This window comes from Pholis gunnellus (genome assembly GCF_910591455.1).
Source record: "Pholis gunnellus genome assembly, chromosome: 23".
Lineage (NCBI taxonomy): Eukaryota > Metazoa > Chordata > Actinopteri > Perciformes > Pholidae > Pholis > Pholis gunnellus.
In genome coordinates, this window is record NC_136550.1 from 345,001 (window position 1) to 365,000 (window position 20,000).

General features: G+C 47.0%; 4 protein-coding genes across 10 annotated transcripts in view; 3 read left to right on the forward strand and 1 right to left on the reverse strand.

Annotated features, from left to right (window-relative positions):
- Nucleotides 1-2,888: 2,888 nt before the first annotated feature.
- On the reverse strand, nt 2,889-7,938 carry slc25a11 (solute carrier family 25 member 11). The gene is made up of 9 exons (XM_079184758.1): nt 7,733-7,938; nt 7,049-7,201; nt 6,705-6,822; nt 6,530-6,618; nt 5,995-6,085; nt 5,779-5,869; nt 4,725-4,824; nt 3,738-3,789; nt 2,889-3,620 (listed from the first exon to the last, which is right to left on the reverse strand). The coding sequence occupies exons 1-9, from the start codon at nt 7,795-7,797 to the stop codon at nt 3,465-3,467; spliced, it is 915 nt and encodes a 304-aa protein (XP_079040884.1). The 5' UTR covers nt 7,798-7,938; the 3' UTR covers nt 2,889-3,464.
- Nucleotides 7,939-7,950: 12 nt separating this feature from the next.
- On the forward strand, nt 7,951-10,642 carry LOC306714675 (motile sperm domain-containing protein 1-like). Of its 6 annotated transcripts, none has more exons than XM_079184762.1 (6): nt 7,951-8,014; nt 9,113-9,409; nt 9,496-9,571; nt 9,658-9,893; nt 9,984-10,120; nt 10,409-10,642. In XM_079184762.1, the coding sequence occupies exons 2-6, from the start codon at nt 9,205-9,207 to the stop codon at nt 10,460-10,462; spliced, it is 708 nt and encodes a 235-aa protein (XP_079040888.1). In that variant the 5' UTR covers nt 7,951-8,014; nt 9,113-9,204; the 3' UTR covers nt 10,463-10,642. The 6 variants fall into 6 exon arrangements, with proteins under 6 accessions (XP_079040888.1, XP_079040886.1, XP_079040890.1 ...); XM_079184760.1 differs by lacking the exon at nt 7,951-8,014 and adding an exon at nt 8,585-8,639 and having other exon boundaries at nt 9,116-9,409; XM_079184764.1 differs by lacking the exon at nt 7,951-8,014 and adding an exon at nt 8,591-8,639 and having other exon boundaries at nt 9,984-10,139.
- A 797-nt stretch (nt 10,643-11,439) lies between these two features.
- Nucleotides 11,440-13,378, forward strand: ift46 (intraflagellar transport 46 homolog (Chlamydomonas)). Of its 2 annotated transcripts, none has more exons than XM_079184756.1 (5): nt 11,440-11,853; nt 12,173-12,435; nt 12,523-12,616; nt 12,702-12,833; nt 12,995-13,378. In XM_079184756.1, the coding sequence occupies exons 1-5, from the start codon at nt 11,668-11,670 to the stop codon at nt 13,346-13,348; spliced, it is 1,029 nt and encodes a 342-aa protein (XP_079040882.1). In that variant the 5' UTR covers nt 11,440-11,667; the 3' UTR covers nt 13,349-13,378. The 2 variants fall into 2 exon arrangements, with proteins under 2 accessions (XP_079040882.1, XP_079040883.1); XM_079184757.1 differs by having other exon boundaries at nt 11,440-11,841.
- A 229-nt stretch (nt 13,379-13,607) lies between these two features.
- LOC306714684 (RPA-related protein RADX) overlaps nt 13,608-20,000 on the forward strand; it is a 10,297-nt gene continuing 3,904 nt past the window's right edge. Inside the window, 13 exon segments of the mRNA XM_079184774.1 lie at nt 13,608-13,676; nt 14,739-14,850; nt 16,631-16,820; nt 16,893-17,008; nt 17,182-17,307; nt 17,390-17,556; nt 17,759-17,915; nt 18,324-18,432; nt 18,551-18,654; nt 18,766-18,891; nt 19,239-19,340; nt 19,430-19,603; nt 19,688-19,812. Of these exon segments, the coding sequence (XP_079040900.1) occupies nt 13,614-13,676; nt 14,739-14,850; nt 16,631-16,820; nt 16,893-17,008; nt 17,182-17,307; nt 17,390-17,556; nt 17,759-17,915; nt 18,324-18,432; nt 18,551-18,654; nt 18,766-18,891; nt 19,239-19,340; nt 19,430-19,603; nt 19,688-19,812 (1,671 nt within the window). The 5' untranslated portion in view covers nt 13,608-13,613.

Genomic DNA, 20,000 nt, shown 5'->3' on the forward strand with positions numbered 1-20,000 from the left:
AGTATTAGTAGCAGTAATAGTAGCAGTATTAGTAGCAGTAATAGTAGCAGTAATAGTAGCAGTATTAGTAGCAGTAATAGTAGCAGTATTAGTAGCAGTATTAGTAGCAGTATTAGTAGCAGTAACAGTAACAGTATTAGTAGCAGTAACAGTAGCAGTATTAGTAGCAGTAATAGTAGCAGTATTAGTAGCAGTATTAGTAGCAGTAATAGTAGCAGTAATAGTAGCAGTAATAGTAGCAGTATTAGTAGCAGTAATAGTAGCAGTAATAGTAGCAGTATTAGTAGCAGTATTAGTAGCAGTAATAGTAGCAGTATTAGTAGCAGTATTAGTAGCAGTAATAGTAGCAGTATTAGTAGCAGTATTAGTAGCAGTAATAGTAGCAGTAATAGTAGCTGTAGTATAACTCCACCATCATCCCTGTCCCCAAAAAAACAGGACTACAGCACTACAGGACTACAGCACTACAGGACTACAGCACTACAGGACTACAGCACTACAGCACTACATGACTACAGCACTACAGGACTACAGCACTACAGGACTACAGCACTACAGGACTACAGGACTACAGCACTACAGCACTACAGGACTACAGGACTACAGCACTACAGGACTACAGCACTACAGCACTACAGGACTACAGGACTACAGCACTACAGGACTACAGGACTACAGCACTACAGCACTACAGGACTACAGCACTACAGGACTACAGCACTACAGGACTACAGCACTACAGCACTACATGACTACAGCACTACAGGACTACAGCACTACAGGACTACAGCACTACATGACTACAGCACTACAGGACTACAGCACTACATGACTACAGCACTACAGCACTACAGGACTACAGCACTACAGCACTACAGGACTACAGCTATACAGGACTACAGCACTACATGACTACAGCACTACAGGACTACAGGCCCGTCGCCCTGACCTCTGTGGTCATGAAGTCTTTTGAGCGTCTGGTCCTGTCCCACTTAAAAACCCTCACTGACCCACTCCTGGACCCCCTGCAGGTCTGTAGGCGATGCAGTCAACTTGGCCCTTCATTTCATCCTCCAGCATCTGGACTCCTGAGAAACCTACACCAGGATCCTGTTTGTGGACTTCAGCTCTGCCTTCAACACCATCATCCCGTCTCTGCTGCAGGACAAGCTCTCTCAGGCCCGACTCCTGCAGGCTGCAGCGCAGCATCCGCTCTGCTGAGAGGGGGTCTGGCTGCAGTCTGCCGTCCCTCCAGGACTTGTTCTCTTCAAGGACCCTGAAGCGAGCAAGAAGGATCGTAGCCGACCCCTCTCACCCTGGACACGAACTGTTGGAGCCCCTTCCATCTGGCAGGAGGCTGAGGTCCATCAGGACCAAGACCTCCATCAGGACCAAGACCTCCATCAGAACCAAGACCTCCATCAGGACCAAGACCTCCATCAGAACCAAGACCTCACACATCAACAGCTTCTTCAGTCTTCAGTTGGACTCATCAACAGAGACCAGGACCCCCTGACTCTGTCCTCCCAGGACCACCTCGTACCGGTCAGTCCCCTGCACATCCCTTCATATTTAGAGACACTCGACACGTTACACGTACATTATACTTGTTTAAAGTCCGGTTATGTTTGTCTGCACTTCATTTTATTTTGTACATGTTGATGTTTCTGTTTTCACCGTGTTGATTGTTTCATGTTGTGCATCATCCACCAGGTCTCAGTCCTCGTATGTGCAACATTCTGTGACAGATAAACAGTTCTGATTATGTTTCCCTCTGCTTCCAGTCTTTGTGCTAAGCTAGGCTAACAGTTTCCCTCTGCTTCCAGTCTTTGTGCTAAGCTAGGCTAAACGTGTCCTGGCCTTGTGTAGCTACAGAGAAGAGTTCGGCTGAAGCAGAACATTGATGAGAGCAGAGGAAGTGCTGAACGACTCTCACACACTCTCTCTCTCTCTCTCGCTCTCTCTCTCTCTCGCGCACACACACTTCCTCTGTAACGGTGAATATTTCTGACTCAAGTCAAAAGTCGAGGCGAGCGATGGAAGAGGAAGTGGTTTCTTTTACTGCAACTTCAACGAATATGAAGTGTGTGTCCTTATAAGGTGAAGCAGAAAGGACTGTGTAGCTGACACACACACACACACACACACACACACACACACACGGTGTTATATAAGGGCATTCACACTTTTAATAAAGATAATTAAAGTGTTTCTTCGCCTACTTCCTGTCACTAACCTCTGCTTCCTGTTCAGAGGACGATACTCACGTCTTCTCCTCCAGCTGCTGAAAACAAACCCCCGACCACAAACTTTACCCATAATGCACCTGTCATTAGATGCTGCAGTTTATTCAATCTGTTCATTATTTACATTATTCACACTTTAATGTGTCGATCAGGATTCAGTGCGTCTGTTGATCAACCAATCAGCTGCTGTTTCACTAAAACAAACAGGAAGTCGTCCTATCAAAGTAAACTGAACAGTTTAGAATTAATATTGTACTAAACAAACCATAGTATGTATTTTATTTTGGTAGTGTTTAGTACTTCCTGCTCTCTGCAGAACAAGTCATCACATAAAGAAACAATAAAGATACAATTGTTTATATTTCAAGAACGAAGTATTATTGTTATAAGTTGTATTATTATAAGATTATTTGAAAAATAAAGCAGTGTCAATATTTTTTTAAACAAATGTTATAGCACAATAATAATCCTAATATTTAAAATACAGTTGAAAAATATTTAGTAAATATAGTTTTGATATTCAAACATTGGTTATATTTTGACAAAAGATAATTAATAAGAATTAATAGTTTTGTATTCACAAGATTTAAAGAAACAAATATCAGAAAAATGATATTTTGGAGTAATGAGTAGATAACGAGATGATAATAAAAACAAAGTGAGGCTCACACTGTTTATTCTCCTTCCTCTGGCTGTAACCATGGTTACAAGGGGTCACACATTTACAAATAAGACTTTCATTATTATTAACATCACTAATGATGTTTGAGCTACATTTATTCTACATTCTTTCCTTTACAAAAAGAACTTCAAACACAGAGTGTGTGTGTGTGTGTGTGTGTGTGTGTGTGTACTTGTACATCTTTGTGAGGACCAGTTTTAGTGTCAGACCTTCAGAGTGAGGACAGTCTGAATCCTCAACGGTCTTTTTAGTGAAGATTCAGACCTGGTTTAGGGGTCCCGGGTCAGGTATTTCTTGTTGATGGGTTAGGGGCTAGGCAATGCATGATGTAAACGAGAGTCCCCACAAAGTCACAAGTACAGGGATGTGTGTGTGTTTAGCTTAAAGGAACAGTCCACCATGTGAGCAGAAGAAACAGCAGTGGGACTGTTCCTTTAAATCCTCCAGCTGTGAGGTCAGAGACATGAGGTTTGTGCTGCAGTCCTTTGTGTGTGCGTGTGCGTGTGTGTGTGTGTGTGCGTGTGCATGTGTGCGTGTTAGCCCTCCAGGAAGTGGGTCTTGTAGAGGCGGTTCATCTGTTCGAGGAAGATGAAGGTGAGGACGGTGTGGGGACCGAGGCGGGCGTAGTACGGAGTGAACCCTTTCCACAGAGAGAAGAATCCCTCGTTTCTCACGACCCGCATCAAGACCTCCTGATGGACCGAGACAGGAAGCGGGTCAGAACTCATTTCAAAATAAAGTTCATGTGTGTACATGTATGAACTATTTTCATTGGGATTGGGCCTTTTAATAAAGTTAAGCAGACTCACCACACCGTTTTTATACTCGGGTTTACCGTCGATCATCCTCATGTTCTGGATCCTGAGAGACAAACAGGAAGTTAGTCTAGAGTCTCACCCGGTCTTTAGGTTCGTCTAGAGTCTCACCCGGTCTTGACGTTAGTCTCGAGTCTCACCCGGTCTTGACGTTAGTCTCGAGTCTCACCCGGTCTTGACGTTAGTCTCGAGTCTCACCCGGTCTTGACGTTAGTCTCGAGTCTCACCCGGTCTTGACGTTAGTCTCGAGTCTCACCCGGTCTTGACGTTAGTCTCGAGTCTCACCCGGTCTTGACGTTAGTCTCGAGTCTCACCCGGTCTTGACGTTAGTCTCGAGTCTCACCCGGTCTTGACGTTAGTCTCGAGTCTCACCCGGTCTTGACGTTAGTCTCGAGTCTCACCCGGTCTTAACGTTAGTCTCGAGTCTCACCCGGTCTTAACGTTAGTCTCGAGTCTCACCCGGTCTTAACGTTAGTCTCGAGTCTCACCCGGTCTTAACGTTAGTCTCGAGTCTCACCCGGTCTTAACGTTAGTCTCGAGTCTCACCCGGTCTTAACGTTAGTCTCGAGTCTCACCCGGTCCTAACGTTAGTCTCGAGTCTCACCTGGTCTTAACGTTAGTCTCGAGTTTCACCCGGTCTTAACGTTAGTCTCGAGTTTCACCCGGTCTTAACGTTAGTCTCGAGTCTCACCCGGTCTTAACGTTAGTCTCGAGTCTCACCCGGTCTTAACGTTAGTCTCGAGTCTCACCCGGTCCTAACGTTAGTCTCGAGTCTCACCCGGTCTTAACGTTAGTCTCGAGTTTCACCCGGTCTTAACGTTAGTCTCGAGTCTCACCCGGTCTTAACGTTAGTCTCGAGTCTCACCCGGTCTTAACGTTAGTCTCGAGTCTCACCTGGTCTTAACGTTAGTCTCGAGTCTCACCCGGTCTTAACGTTAGTCTCGAGTCTCACCTGGTCTTAACGTTAGTCTCGAGTCTCACCTGGTCTTAACGATGTCCACGGGCATCGATGCTGCCGTGGTAACCAGACCACTGATCATACTGGCACAGAAGTGACACAGAATATCGTCCCCGAAATACCCTGAAAACACACAAAGTACACATTACAGTTCATGTTTAAGAGTCCGGTTTATGTTTTTATGTGTGTACTTACTGTGTTTAATATGTACATGAGTCCAGTATATGTGTATTTACTGTGTACACTGTGTACCTGAGTGTAGTACATGTATAAGTACTGTGTATACTGTGTACCTGAGTGTAGTACATGTATAAGTACTGTGTACACTGTGTACCTGAGTGTAGTACATGTATAAGTACTGTGTACACTGTGTACCTGAGTGTAGTACATGTATAAGTACTGTGTATACTGTGTACCTGAGTGTAGTACATGTATAAGTACTGTGTACACTGTGTACCTGAGTGTAGTACATGTATAAGTACTGTGTATACTGTGTACCTGAGTGTAGTACATGTATAAGTACTGTGTATACTGTGTACCTGAGTGTAGTACATGTATAAGTACTGTGTACACTGTGTACCTGAGTGTAGTACATGTATAAGTACTGTGTACACTGTGTACCTGAGTGTAGTACATGTATAAGTACTGTGTATACTGTGTACCTGAGTGTAGTACATGTATAAGTACTGTGTACCTGAGTGTAGTACATGTATAAGTACTGTGTATACTGTGTACCTGAGTGTAGTACATGTATAAGTACTGTGTACACTGTGTACCTGAGTGTAGTACATGTATAAGTACTGTGTACACTGTGTACCTGAGTGTAGTACATGTATAAGTACTGTGTATACTGTGTACCTGAGTGTAGTACATGTATAAGTACTGTGTACCTGAGTGTAGTACATGTATAAGTACTGTGTATACTGTGTACCTGAGTGTAGTACATGTATAAGTACTGTGTATACTGTGTACCTGAGTGTAGTACATGTATAAGTACTGTGTACCTGAGTGTAGTACATGTATAAGTACTGTGTATACTGTGTACCTGAGTGTAGTACATGTATAAGTACTGTGTACCTGAGTCCTGTAGGGCCTGTTTAGACTGAGAGTACGAGGCCAGCTGAGCTGCGTTCACCACCACGGCTCGAGCCATCGTAGGAATACAACCCTAATACACAAATACACAAATACACAAATACACAGTGGTACAAAGTGAAGAATACACGTATTATGTGAAGGAACGGTTAATATTGGAGTAAAGATACGAGTTCATTGATTGTTGGTGGAGCTCACCCTCCACATCGTGGTGACGCCTTCTTCTCTGGTGATTCTAGCCAGAGCGTTAAAAACATTACTGTAGCCTCTCTGCTGGTCGGCAGGGAGGCTGGAGAGACAGACAGAGAGACAGACAGGCAGAGAGACAGACAGGCAGAGAGACAGACAGAGAGAGAGACAGACAGACAGAGAGACAGGCAGAGAGACAGACAGACAGACAGAGAGACAGACAGGCAGAGAGACAGACAGGCAGAGAGACAGACAGAGAGAGAGACAGGCAGAGAGACAGACAGACAGGCAGAGAGAGAGACAGAGAGACAGAGAGAGAGACAGACAGACAGAGAGACAGGCAGGCAGAGACAGAGAGAGACAGACAGGCTTCATGGTTATTCCTCAGTTCAACAGTTGTTGTGTTATGTGAAAAACTACAGAGCATCTTCATCATCTTCATCATCATCATGTGACCTGAGTGTTAGCCCCCCCCACAGGATGTAGTGTTTATTACAGCCTGATGGACTATCTGTTGGTGTGAGTGAGTCTGTCTCTGTCTCACCGTCCATCCGCCGTCATCCTGATGAGCGCGACCTCTGCCGGCGTCCCCACAAAGGCTCCCGTAGCTCCGGCCGTCATACCGATCAGAGCCTGTGGGAGGAGCCACAGAGTCACAGTGAAAGCAGTGGAAGCGGCAGCTGGAGGCTCCGCCCTGAAAACAGTCAACGCTTCGGTACCTTGAGGAGGAAGTTGGGCGGTCGTCCGTCGTCTCCGGTCATCTTCTCGAACAGGACGGTGTAGATCCCCAGACGGGTCGTCGTGTAGGTCGCCTGGCGCAGCAGACCGGCTGAGAGACTGAGAATACACACGAGATACTACTTTATAGAGTACTTTATGTAATACTTTATGTATTACACATCAATAAACCAGCTGAGAGACAATAAACATGTGATGTTCTCCTTTGAATCAATAAAGTGTGGCATAGAGTACTGGATGAAGTACTGGATGGAGTACTAGATGAAGTACTGGATGGAGTACTAGATGAAGTACTGGATGAAGTAGTATATAGAGTAGCAGGTACCCGGTGTAGATGCCTCCCACTCCCTCGTTCTTCAGGATGGAGAACAGAGCGTGGAAGCTCGTCTTGTACTCTCGAGCCATCGTTCCCTGACCGCTCAGCTGCATCCTGTTCTTCACCAGGTCCAACGGCTGGACAAAGACGGTCGCACCCATTCTGGACACACAGACAGGTACAGAGAGAGAGACGGGTACAGAGAGAGAGACGGGTACAGAGAGAGAGACGGGTACAGAGAGAGAGCTCCAGTCAGACAGGTGTTTATGGTTTTCTGATCAGTTGAATTGATCCTCATCATGTTTATTGATACAGTAACAGATCTATAAAGAGACACTGTGAGGACATTCTGTCCACAGAGACATTGAGGACATTCTGTCCACAGCAGCAGCAGCTGTTCTTTTAAAGTTTAAAGGGTCGTGACATTTAAACAGATTAGGGTGTCTCTACAGAGTCCATTCATGACCCACAATGCAACAGTCCAGGGCTGGAGGTTAAAATAAATCCAGAGCTCTCCTGTTAGCAGTTGTTAGCTCTCCTGTTAGCAGTTGTTAGCTCTCCTGTTAGCAGTTGTTAGCTCTCCTGTTTGCAGTTGGTAGCTCTCCTGTTAGCAGTTGTTAGCTCTCCTGTTAGCTTCCCCTGACTGCTAACTGACATTAGCACCTTAGCATATGAGCTAACAGCAGCACCTACCCGGCCAAGCCCCCAAATAGAAACTTGATGGCCTTCGGAGAAGTCTTCGGCTTTGCCTCCGCCATGTTTAAAGAGTCCCCGGTCAGATTCCCGCTGCCTGTCTGTCTGCCTGTCTGTCTGCCTCTGAGCCGGACGGGACCACCTGCTCTCTAAAGCTGCAGCAAGCAGGACCAAGGTGACTCTGTGCAGCGGGTCGAGCTCGGAGACATCCGGCGGACCAATCAGGAAGCGAACCAGACCAATCAGGAAGCGAGCAGGACCAATCAGGAAGCGAGCACGAAGGTACACGAAGGTACACGAACCTTTGTTTTGATGCCTTCAGGGTCCCGCCGACCGCTCGTTAATCTGAACTGATTGTAAAATGATTACATTTAAGGTTTTTGTAGAAATATGAAATAAACTAAAGCGTGTAAACTGTCATTTTAACTGTAAATGTAGTTGTTGACTTGTTTATTTTGGAAAAGCTCACATATCAAATGTTTTCAAGTTTATCTTTTTGTTATATAAATATTTTATGAATGTTCTTTTGGAAGATTATGACCTAAATATAACATTAATAAAGTCATAGGCTTAACAAATATATGCAGTTTTTTTAAATTGCTTGTACAACAACGAGCAATATGTAAAATAAGAGTTATTTGTTGACTGACAGCTGAGTGTTAATATTTACGACAGCACATGAAGGCAACAGCAGTTTAAGCACAGCCCAAATGAACGAACACAAACTGAGCTGAAGCAGGAAGTGATCGACGTGCCTGTCATCCAATAGAATTACACGCTTTGCTCTTTTCGCTCCACTCATTGGTTGTTAGCTTTAAAGAGGGCGGGGCCTGTGAAAAGCAACAGCTAGCTGCGGAAGTAGAGGCTCGAGCGGAGTCCGTGAGACGGTTACTACCAGAAGATCACGGTACGTTTACTCTCTAATAATACATAAAGTACAAGTACAAGTACCTCACAGCTGTAGTATTTATCACTCAGCTGTACATTCAAATGTTTTGTTGATTTTAACATGAAAACAATGATTCAGTCGAGTTCTGTGTGTGTTTATGTTATTTATGAGATATTAGATATCTGTTTATTGACCTGTCTGTCTGCCTGTGGACAGACAGGCCCCTGTAGCTAACAGCCTGTCTGTCTCTCAGTGTTGTGACCAGTTGTTTGTGTTTGTTACTAGAGATGAGATGAGGTGATCTTTATTAGTCCTGCTGTGGGGACACGTACAGGATCACAGAGCAGCACTGTACCTTTGAAGACAAGAGCAGCAGTAACATAAACATGAAACAGTAAAACTAATTCACAATAAACTCAGAGAATATGACACAGACAGACAGAATGTTGTATTGCTCAGATTATTAGTGTTCATTAAGTTCCTTCCTGCAGCAGGTAGCGATGCTGTGACGTCACACCGACACATCGTCCAATGAGAGCGCTCGGATCATGGCAGCGCGTGGGACACCACGCAGGGAGGACCAATGAGGAGAGAGGACAGCCGTGACGGACGGGGGAGGGGCGGGGGGCAGGCGGTGGTGGTGAGACAGGAGGGTGAGACGGGTGGTGTGTCCCCGCTGCCTGTCTTCCTGTTCCCCTCTGAGCTGCTGTTCTACTGTGAACAGAGCAGCTCCCACCGCAGAGTGATGACGCTCTACAACCCCCACAGCTTCAGCCTGGGCTTCAGGAGTCAGTACCTGTCTGTCTGCCTGTCTGTGTGTCTGTCTGTCTGTCTGTCTGTGGACAGACTAGCTAACAGCCTGTCTGTCTCTCAGTGTTGTGTACAGCTCCGGGTCTCTACAGAGTGGTGGAGTCAGAGGGCAGCGTCAGACCTCGATCCTGTGTGGACCTGTGAGTCCACTGATACTCCATCAATACTACTAGTACTACTAGTACTACTACTAGAACTAATACTAACACTACCCTCTTCCTGTCAGGGTGGTGCGTCACCTGGACGTCTCCCCTCGTCACCGGGGACGCAGAGACAGGTTCCGTCTGGAGGTGAGAGGAGGAGGACGGGTGGGGGGACGGGAGGTCTGGGCGGAGCTTAGAGGAGGAGAGGACGGGGGAGGAGGGGAGGAGAGGAAGAGGAGGAAACGAGGAGGAGAGGAGAGGACGCTGTCTCCTCTGCTGGTGGCCACACACAAACACCTGCAGCTGCCTACCTGCACAGGTGAGACACCAGAGACTCAATGCACTCTGGGAAATGTAGTTGATCTGGTTATGGACAAGACGTTAAAACTGTGTGTGTGTGTGTGTGTAGCAGTGCGTGGTGTGTCTCTCTGGTGTGTGTGTGCGCTGCTCTTCCTGCTGTGTGTCACAGTGCTGATGCTCCCCCTCCACACTGACAGCAGCTCTGTGGTTCCTCTTTGTCTGCACGTCTCCACCAATCAGAAGCTGGTCTGTGCCTACACACTGGGTAACACACACACACACACACACACACATATATATGTATATATATATATATATATATATATGTATATATATATATATATATATATATATATATGTATATATATATATATATATATGTATATATATATATATATATATATGTATGTATACACACACACACACACACACACACACACACACACACACACACACACACACACACACACACACACACACACCTGTTACCCTGTCTGTCTGTCTGACACGAGGACTCACCTGTCTGTCTCTCAGGTCTTCTCACCATGGTGTTTCTACGGTAACCTCCCTCTGATGACATCACCGTAGACCCTCGTGACCTCTGACCTCCACGTTGCTCCATACACACACACACACACACACCTCTCCAGTGACCTAATGAACCATCCTGACTTCAACCTGTGTCTGAAGGGTCACTCTGGTGTTTCTGCTTTTATTTTGAATGTTTGGCTGCTTTTATTGTGAAAAGACTTTCAAGAGACAAATAAAAACCAGATCATGAAGTGTTTACTTTCCTCCCTTTGTTCATGATGTCAGAGTACCTCTATGAGACAAAGTATTAGTAGTTCAGAGTACCTCTATGAGACAAAGTATTAGTAGTTCAGAGTACCTCTATGAGACAAAGTATTAGTAGTTCAGAGTACCTATGTGAGACAAAGTATTAGTAGTTCAGAGTACCTCTATGTGAGACAAAGTATTAGTAGTTCAGAGTACCTCTATGTGAGACAAAGTATTAGTAGTTCAGAGTACCTCTATGTGAGACAAAGTATTAGTAGTTCAGAGTACCTCTATGAAACAAAGTATTAGTAGTTCAGAGTACCTCTATGAGACAAAGTATTAGTAGTTCAGAGTACCTCTATGTGAGACAAAGTATTAGTAGTTCAGAGTACCTCTATGAGACAAAGTATTAGTAGTTCAGAGTACCTCTATGTGAGACAAAGTATTAGTAGTTCAGAGTACCTCTATGTGAGACAAAGTATTAGTAGTTCAGAGTACCTCTATGTGAGACAAAGTATTAGTAGTTCAGAGTACCTCTATGTGAGACAAAGTATTAGTAGTTCAGAGTACCTCTATGAGAGACAAAGTATTAGTAGTTCAGAGTACCTCTGTGAGACAAAGTATTAGTAGTTCAGAGTACCTCTGTGAGACAAAGTATTAGTAGTTCAGATTTAAAGTTACTAGTTGAACACGTGGTGGCGGTGTCGCCTTGTTTGTATTTTCACTGGATTTCAATAAAGTTGTTTAAATAAATCCCATGATGCATCGCGAGGTCCGTTGCCAGGATACAGCTCCTAGGAGCTAACGTTAGCTGCTAACAGACTGACGGAGATAAACTGAAGACTGTTAGATGAACATTAACACTAAACACAGTTCTCTTCTTCTCTGCACGAGCTTCTCTCCGTTAAAGCGGTGTTTGTTCTCTGACGGTTAAAATCCTCCGGTGCTCCGGTTTGTTGATGCTAGGTGGCTAATGCTAATCGGTAAACGGGCCAAACTGGATCCGTTATCGTCCTATGGAGCGGGCTGACATTAGAGACTCCAGTCTGCTGAAGAACCAACAGAGGAACCAGCCGAGGAACCAGCCCAAGAACCAGCCGAGGAACCAGCCGTACGACGAGAGTCTGGAGGTGATCGACTCAGAGGACGTAGAGAGCGACCACAGCCCGACACCTCGAGACCAGAGTCAGGTCAGTCCACAGGTCAGTCACAGGTCCCTCGATAACCCGTAACACCGGTTAACACGGTCCCTCGATAACCCGTAACACCGGTTAACACGGTCCATCGATAACCCGTAACACCGGTTAACACGGCCCATCGATAACCCGTAACACCGGTTAACACGGCCCATCGATAACCCGTAACACCGGTTAACACGGTCCCTTGATAACCCGTAACACCGGTTAACACGGTCCATCGATAACCCGTAACACCGGTTAACACGGTCCCTTGATAACCCGTAACACCGGTTAACACGGTCCCTTGATAACCCGTAACACCGGATGATTTCTGTCTCTTCAGAGGAGCAGGGGGCGTGGCCTGATGTCGGCCAATAGTGACGAGTTTGATGAGGACCTCGAGTCCCAGAGGGCCAACGAGCTGACAGGGGGGCAGCAGCAGGAGGAAGAGGAAGAAGAGGAGGAGGAGGAGGAGGACTCTGATGAAGAGGACTCTGACGATGACGAGGACCCCGGTGAGGCTCCAGAGGGGGTCTATGACCCCTTGGTCTACGCCAACCTGCCCGTCAGCACCGAGATCAAGGAGCTGTTCCAGTACATCACACGGTGAGACTTGACTCATCATCACTGAGTATATTATGTCATATGTTACCCATGATGCACCAGTAACAGCTGTCTGACCTCCCCCCTCAGCTACAGCCCTCAGACCGTAGACCTGGACCACAGCCTGAAGCCCTTCATCCCAGACTTCATCCCGGCGGTGGGGGACATCGACGCCTTCCTCAAGGTACAAACAGGAAGTGACTGGTGGACCAATCAGGAGCCAGGTTGAAGAATAACTTTATTAACACTGTGACCCGTGTGGCGTTCAGGTACCGAGGCCGGACGGTAAAGGGGACGGTCTGGGTCTGATGGTCCTGGACGAGCCCAGCGTGAAGCAGTCTGACCCCACAGTGATGTCTCTGTGGCTGTCTGAGGACAGCAAGCAGCACGGGGCCACAGAGGTACCTGTCTGTCTGTCTGTCTGTCTGTCTGTCTGTCTGTCTGTCTGTCTGTCTGTCTGTCTGTCTGTCTGTCTCGTTCAGCTTCCTGTCTCATAATCAGTCCTGTCTCTCTCTCCCTCCCTCCCTCTCCCTCTCTCCCTCCCTCCCTCTCTGTCCTCCAGCTGAAGAAGGTGACGAGTGTCCCGGGTCCTCAGTGTAACCCCCGTGCGGTGGACAGCTGGGTGGAGAGTATCTCCGCTCTGCACCGCTCTAAACCTGCGGCCAGCGTTCAGTACGCTCGCTCGATGCCGGACATCGACAGCCTGATGCAGGAGTGGCCGTGTGAGCTGGAGGAGCAGCTGGGACGCCTGCAGCTTCCGCCGGCTCGACTCCGCTGCAGCGCGGCCGAGTACGCCGAGACCGTGTGCGCCCTGCTGGACGTCCCGGTGTACGGGACCCGGGTCCAGAGTCTGCACCTGCTGTTCAGCCTCTACCTGGAGTTCAGGGACTCCCAGCACTTCACACGCAGAGAATAGACTGTGTGTGTGTGTGTGTGTGTGTGTGTGTGTGTGTTTATATATGTATATATGTGTGTGTGTATATGTATATATATATATATATATATATATATATATATATATATATATATATATATATATATATATATATATATATATATATATATACATTGAATTCTAACACTTGTGATAAACACAATAAATAATAAAATTCATTAAAATGTAAAAAGCACCTTTTGTCTCAGTTTCCCACAATGCACTGCACTGTTATTGTTTGTCCAACATGGCGGCTCCAGACTGCGTCTTCCACAGAACCCTGACCCGGTCCAGACCCGGTCCGAACAAGGTGTGAACAGCGTGGTCACGTGTGTTATTGATCGTTGTTGTTATTGTTATTATTATTATTATGGTCTGTTTCCGGTCTGTCCGCCTCTCGCGCGGTTAAACACCAGACTACATTTAAATATCTAACAATTTAACTTCGGTTTACTTCTTGGAAAAAACAACCAAATGACTGGATATAATGACGACGTCTATAATAATAATAATAATAATAATAATAATCTGTGTTTTCTGAATAAGAAGCTTTCATTTTACCAATGAAACGTGAGCTTTTCAAAATAAAACGGCTCCGTTGTTCTCCGTGTTGAATCATAAATCGACTCGTTCTGTCGTGAATTATTGATTTGCCGAATTTACCACAAGAACCTAAAGTGTTAGAAACGTGTTGAACTGAGTTACACAAGCGTTTCTTTACGAGCCGGTAGTTTAAAGTGTCTGATGTTTGAATGGAGTTTGGCTCAAATAGCTGTTAGCTCTGTTAGCTCTCTGGTATCTCTCTGTTAGCTCTCTGTTAGCTCTGTTAGCTCCCTGTTAGCTCCCTGTTAGCTCTCTGTTAGCTCTCTGTTAGCTCTGGTATCTCTCTGTTAGCTCTGTTAGCTCCCTGTTAGCTCCCTGTTAGCTCTGGTAGCTCCTTCTCTTCCTCACCATTACATATCTGGAGTTATTAAACCATTAAGAGACAGACGTCAACATGTTTGTGTTTACTCTTGTTGTTACATCTTGTTTGTGTCCTCTATGAACCAGTCTCAGTGTAGTCCTGATCCTCTATATGAACCAGTCTCAGTGTAGTCCTCTAGGCCTCCAGCAGAGACCGGTCCACCGTGGATGGACCCGGATCCTCCAGCAGAGACCTGTAGGGAGGAGGAAAGCTCAGCTCCTGGCAGCAGCAGCAGCGTCTCCTCCTCCTCCAGGAGCAGAGCTTCACCTCTCTGCTGGAGGGAAGGGGGAACCAGAACCAGGACTGAGAGGGGCAGACTGTCAGACCCTCATGCAGTAAAATGAGAGGTTTTCTAATCACCTGGGACACTTTTACTAATCACTGTCTGTCTTTCATTTTGTCTTTCAGTCGTCCTCGTTCTCTCCTGTTGTCTGCAGGGATGTCCTGTATGTGGTGGACCTGCAGCGTTACAGCAGAGACCAGGGCTCCTCTGTCTACTTCCCCCAGGCTGTCCTCAACGGTGAGACACTGGAAGACAAAACAGGACGGGACAAACTAAAGGAGACGGGACAAACTAAAGGAGACGGGACAAACTAAAGGAGACGGGACAAACTAAAGGAGACGGGACAAACTAGAGGAGACGGGACAAACTAAACCAGACGGGACAAACTAAACCAGACGGGACAAATTAAAGGAGACGGGACAAACTAAACCAGACGGGACAAATTAAAGGAGACGGGACAAACTAAACCAGACGGGACAAATTAAAGGAGACGGGACAAACTAAACCAGACGGGACAAACTAAAGGAGACGGGACAAACTAAAGGAGACGGGACAAACTAAACCAGACGGGACAAATTAAAGGAGACGGGACAAACTAAACCAGACGGGACAAACTAACAAACTAAAGGAGACGGGACAAACTAAACCAGACGGGACAAACTAAAGGAGACGGGACAAACTAAACCAGACGGGACAAACTAAACCAGACGGGACAAACTAAACCAGACGGGACAAACTAAAGGAGACGGGACAAACTAAAGGAGACGGGACAAACTAAAGGAGACGGGACAAACTAAAGGAGACGGGACAAACTAAAGGAGACGGGACAAACTAAACCAGACGGGACAAATTAAAGGAGACGGGACAAACTAAACCAGACGGGACAAACTAACAAACTAAAGGAGACGGGACAAACTAAACCAGACGGGACAAACTAAAGGAGACGGGACAAACTAAACCAGACGGGACAAATTAAAGGAGACGGGACAAACTAAACCAGACGGGACAAACTAAAGGAGACGGGACAAACTAAACCAGACGGGACAAATTAAAGGAGACGGGACAAACTAAACCAGACGGGACAAACTAAAGGAGACGGGACAAACTAAACCAGACGGGACAAATTAAAGGAGACGGGACAAACTAAACCAGACGGGACAAATTAAAGGAGACGGGACAAACTAAACCAGACGGGACAAACTAAACCAGACGGGACAAATTAAAGGAGACGGGACAAACTAAACCAGACGGGACAAATTAAAGGAGACGGGACAAACTAAACCAGACGGGACAAATTAAAGGAGACGGGACAAACTAAACCAGACGGGACAAATTAAAGGAGACGGGACAAACTAAACCAGACGGGACAAACTAAAGGAGACGGGACAAACTAAACCAGACGGGACAAATTAAAGGAGACGGGACAAACTAAACCAGACGGGACAAATTAAAGGAGACGGGACAAACTAAACCAGACGGGACAAACTAAACCAGACGGGACAAATTAAAGGAGACGGGACAAACTAAACCAGACGGGACAAACTAAACCAGACGGGACAAATTAAACCAGACGGGACAAACTAAAGGAGACGGGACAAACTAAACCAGACGGGACAAACTAAACCAGACGGGACAAACTAAACCAGACGGGACAAACTAAAGGAGACGGGACAAACTAAACCAGACGGGACAAACTAAAGGAGACGGGACAAACTAAAGGAGACGGGACAAACTAAACCAGACGGGACAAACTAAACCAGACGGGACAAACTAAACCAGACGGGACAAACTAACAAACTAAAGGAGACGGGACAAACTAAACCAGACGGGACAAACTAAACCAGACGGGACAAACTAAACCAGACGGGACAAACTAAAGGAGACGGGACAAACTAAAGGGGCCAGGACATATAAATTGGATAAACAGGAAAAGGCTACACTTGTCTCCTCAACAGCAGGAACTAGACCTCGTCCTGCTGGTCTTACTGCTTTGTGTTTACTGGTTTGGGGTCTTCAGGTGATGACCTGTATGACGTCACGCTGACAGACGGGGACTGCAGGCTCCGTGTGACTCTGGATCCTGGTCTGAACCGGCTAGTGGAGAGAAACGTCCTGCGGCCCGGATCGACGCTGCGTAACGCCACCTTCACGCCAGCCGTGACCGCTCAGCTCCCAGCATGCACCGGGGCGTCCGCGGACGGAGACAGGTAAGTGACGACAGGTGAACCCTGCTGCTGTGGTTGATGGGGTCGGGGTTCTAACGGGTTCTGTACCTGCAGCTACAGACTGGTGAGCGTGGAGGTCACAGGTGGAGCTCCAGGTGAGGTAGAGGATGAAGGACTCAGGAGGTTCCATGTGGACTCTCTGTCCTGGTTTGGATCCTCGGGACCAGCAGGTGACTCAGAAAAACACTTATTCTTTGTCGTACTTCTGTTTGGGGATAATCATCATCTACCTTTAAGAACTACGCTTCCCATGATGCTTTGGGGACGTGCGTCTCTGCTGCAGCTGAGAAACTACTTCCTGTTGTTGTGACATCACCTGGCCCCTCCCCCTCTGATCCCACAGGTCCTTTGGTTCCTCTGAGAGCCAACAGGAGCGTGTTTCTCCCTCTGTGGAACAATGTGGACTACAGCGGGGGGGGGTGGAGGGAAGCTCCTCCCACTGAGGAGGAGGAGGAGGAGGAGGAGGAAGGTAGAGCGACGGTTGATATTTGAATGTTTAATCCGTTTAAAGCGTCGTTGATCTGAATTGAACATATTTAACGTGTTGGCAGCTCGACGTCCCGCTGTGACCGTGTCCGAGCTGCGGGACTCCTTCCTGATTGGTCGACGGGGCGTCGCTAGGGGCGTCGTCCACCATCAGCTGATCGTACGCATCATCAACAAGTCACACCTGATGTATTATGGGAAAACAGACCAGAACTGTGAGTGTCCTTATAAGGTCAGTCTGTTTACGTATATGACTTACTTCCTGTCATGTTAATTCTTTATCGCCACCTACTGGTTAATTATTTTATTAAATAAACGTGTGGACAAGAATACATGTAGACAGTGGTTTAGGACCAAAGATGGAACCCTGTGGAACCCTGTGGAACCCCAAAACCACATGAACCACAGGACCCTGTGTGTGTCTGTGTGTCCAGGCCGTGTTGGAGGTGTGTGACCGGACAGGAAGTGTGTGTGTGGTGTTGTGGAACAGTGTGTGCGTCGGCTGGTATCGCCGCCTGAAGCCCGGTGACATCATCAACCTGAGACGCTACCGGGTCAAGCGGCGTTTCCTGGCTGAGCCAGACGACATCGGTACGAGTTTGTTTTGTGTGATACGAATAAAACTATTTCTTGTGTTTATTCCAGAAAGAGAAGCCAGAGCTTCACGTGTTAAAGCTGCATTCTCTCTAGTGACCACCAGGGGGCGACTCCTCTGGTTGTATAGAAGTCTATGAGAAAATGACTCTACTTCTCTCTTGATTTATTACCTCAGTAAACATTGTAAACATGAGTTTATGGTCTCAATCTCTAGTTTCAAGTCTTCTTCAATACAGCATGACGTTCATTTAGTAAATGATGGTCCATTTAGAGTCAAACAGACCATAAAGCAGGGGATGCTTTAGGGGCGGGGCTACACGGTTCACTGGAGTCTCATCTTATGAAGCAGATCAGTGCTGCAGAGCTGTGACCTCACTATGACATCACTGCTCTTGTGTCCAGAGATCAGTGTGAACAGCAGAAATCCTGCCGCTCTCGTCTCCGTCCTCCCAGAATCCTCTGTTTCACCTGAACACCTCCCACCTGCTGCTTCCTACAGCTTCTGGAACAGGTACACACACACACACACACACACTCACACACACACACACACACACACACACACACACAGTCACACACACACACACACACAGTCACACACACACCCTCTCTACCTGTCTCTCTCTCAGTAAGGAGCTCCTGGGTCATCCTCACGACGTCGTGTGTGATGTCATCGGCCTGCTGACCTTCTCAGGACGACCCGAGCGAATCAGGAGCGGTGAGGGTTACCATGGTGACCGAGATCATACTGTGTTTACAGTTTTTTTCATTTGCTAACGAGCAAAGTGTTCAACACTGAAGCCACATATTACCCAGGGTCATGTGACTGTGTTCTCATTGGTAGATGGAAGAGGGGCGGGGCTGCTGGAGTATCACTGGCTGCGATTGGAGGACGGGAGCAGCAACCAGCCAATCATGGTGAAGCTGTTCTCTACGTCTCAACCTGAAGCTCACCACAAGCTCCACCCACGTGAGACACACACACACACACACACACACACACACACACACACACACACACACACACACTAACTAACTAACTAAAATATAAATAAACATTTGTACTTGTTTCCATTTCAAAATATCTCTCTCTCTCCACCTGTCTCTCTCTCCACCTGTCTCTCTCTCCACCTGTCTCTCTCTCCACCTGTCTCTCTCTCTCTCTCCACCTGTCTCTCTCTCCACCTGTCTCTCTCTCCACCTGTCTCTCTCTCTCTCTCCACCTGTCTCTCTCTCCACCTGTCTCTCTCTCCACCTGTCTCTCTCTCTCTCCACCTGTCTCTCTCTCCACCTGTCTCTCTCTCCACCTGTCTCCAGTCTCAGTGGTGGTTTGTACCAGACTGAAGTTGATCAGATCTTCCGGTCAGACGGCCTTCTTCTACTTGACGAACACGACGTACACACAGGTGTACTGCACAGGTAACGCACTGAGTCCAGGTGTGTACTTGTACATCTTCACGGGTTTGTCAGCTGACCTCTTTCCTCTCTCCTCATTGGTCGATCGGCAGGCCTGGGCCACCACTCAGAGATGAGTTACCGTAAGCTGCGGCCGGTGAGACAGTTCCTCCGATGGCTGCGGAGCCAGCATGACGGACAGGTGCTGAGCAGGGCTCTGATTGGAGGATTCTTCATCCACCCGCCTCCTCCCGTCTCCTTGGAAACGTACATGAAAGACAGGAGAGGTACTTGACTACTATTTATGTATTCATGAGTAAAGGTGAGCCGTCCCTTCAAGTGTGTGTGTGTTACTGTGTGTGTGTGTACAGGTGTGCCCGGGTTCCTGCGAGGGGCGGAGCTTCAGAGGGAGGTGGAGAGGCTCTGTTACCGGGAGCGACGCACCTTCTGTATCCAGGCAGCTGTTACCATGGTTACGTACAGCCGCAGAGGAGAGGTGAGTGCTAAACACACTAACGTACTTCCTGTCTCATGTACTTCCTGTTTCACGTACGTCCTGTTTCATGTACTTCCTGTTTCACGTACGTCCTGTTTCATGTACTTCCTGTCTCATGTACTTCCTGTCTCATGTACTTCCTGTCTCACGTACGTCCTGTTTCATGTACTTCCTGATTCACGTACGTC

What these genes read in the sequence shown, in the direction of transcription:
- slc25a11 (XM_079184758.1), bottom strand. Translation starts at nt 7,797, where the DNA reads ATGGCGGAGGCAAAGCCGAAGACTTCTCCGAAGGCCATCAAGTTTCTA. An exon ending in CTATTTGGGGGCTTGGCCGG is followed by an intron (nt 7,202 to 7,732) that starts GTAGGTGCTGCT and finishes CTGTGTGTCCAG; the next exon opens with AATGGGTGCGACCGTCTTTG. An exon ending in GTGGGAGGCATCTACACCGG is followed by an intron (nt 6,823 to 7,048) that starts GTACCTGCTACT and finishes GTGTATTCTCAG; the next exon opens with TCTCTCAGCCGGTCTGCTGC.
- LOC306714675 (XM_079184762.1), top strand. Translation starts at nt 9,205, where the DNA reads ATGAGGAGAGAGGACAGCCGTGACGGACGGGGGAGGGGCGGGGGGCAG. An exon ending in CCTCGATCCTGTGTGGACCT is followed by an intron (nt 9,572 to 9,657) that starts GTGAGTCCACTG and finishes TCTTCCTGTCAG; the next exon opens with GGTGGTGCGTCACCTGGACG. An exon ending in TCTCCACCAATCAGAAGCTG is followed by an intron (nt 10,121 to 10,408) that starts GTCTGTGCCTAC and finishes TCTGTCTCTCAG; the next exon opens with GTCTTCTCACCATGGTGTTT.
- ift46 (XM_079184756.1), top strand. Translation starts at nt 11,668, where the DNA reads ATGGAGCGGGCTGACATTAGAGACTCCAGTCTGCTGAAGAACCAACAG. An exon ending in ACATCGACGCCTTCCTCAAG is followed by an intron (nt 12,617 to 12,701) that starts GTACAAACAGGA and finishes TGTGGCGTTCAG; the next exon opens with GTACCGAGGCCGGACGGTAA. An exon ending in AGCAGCACGGGGCCACAGAG is followed by an intron (nt 12,834 to 12,994) that starts GTACCTGTCTGT and finishes TCTGTCCTCCAG; the next exon opens with CTGAAGAAGGTGACGAGTGT.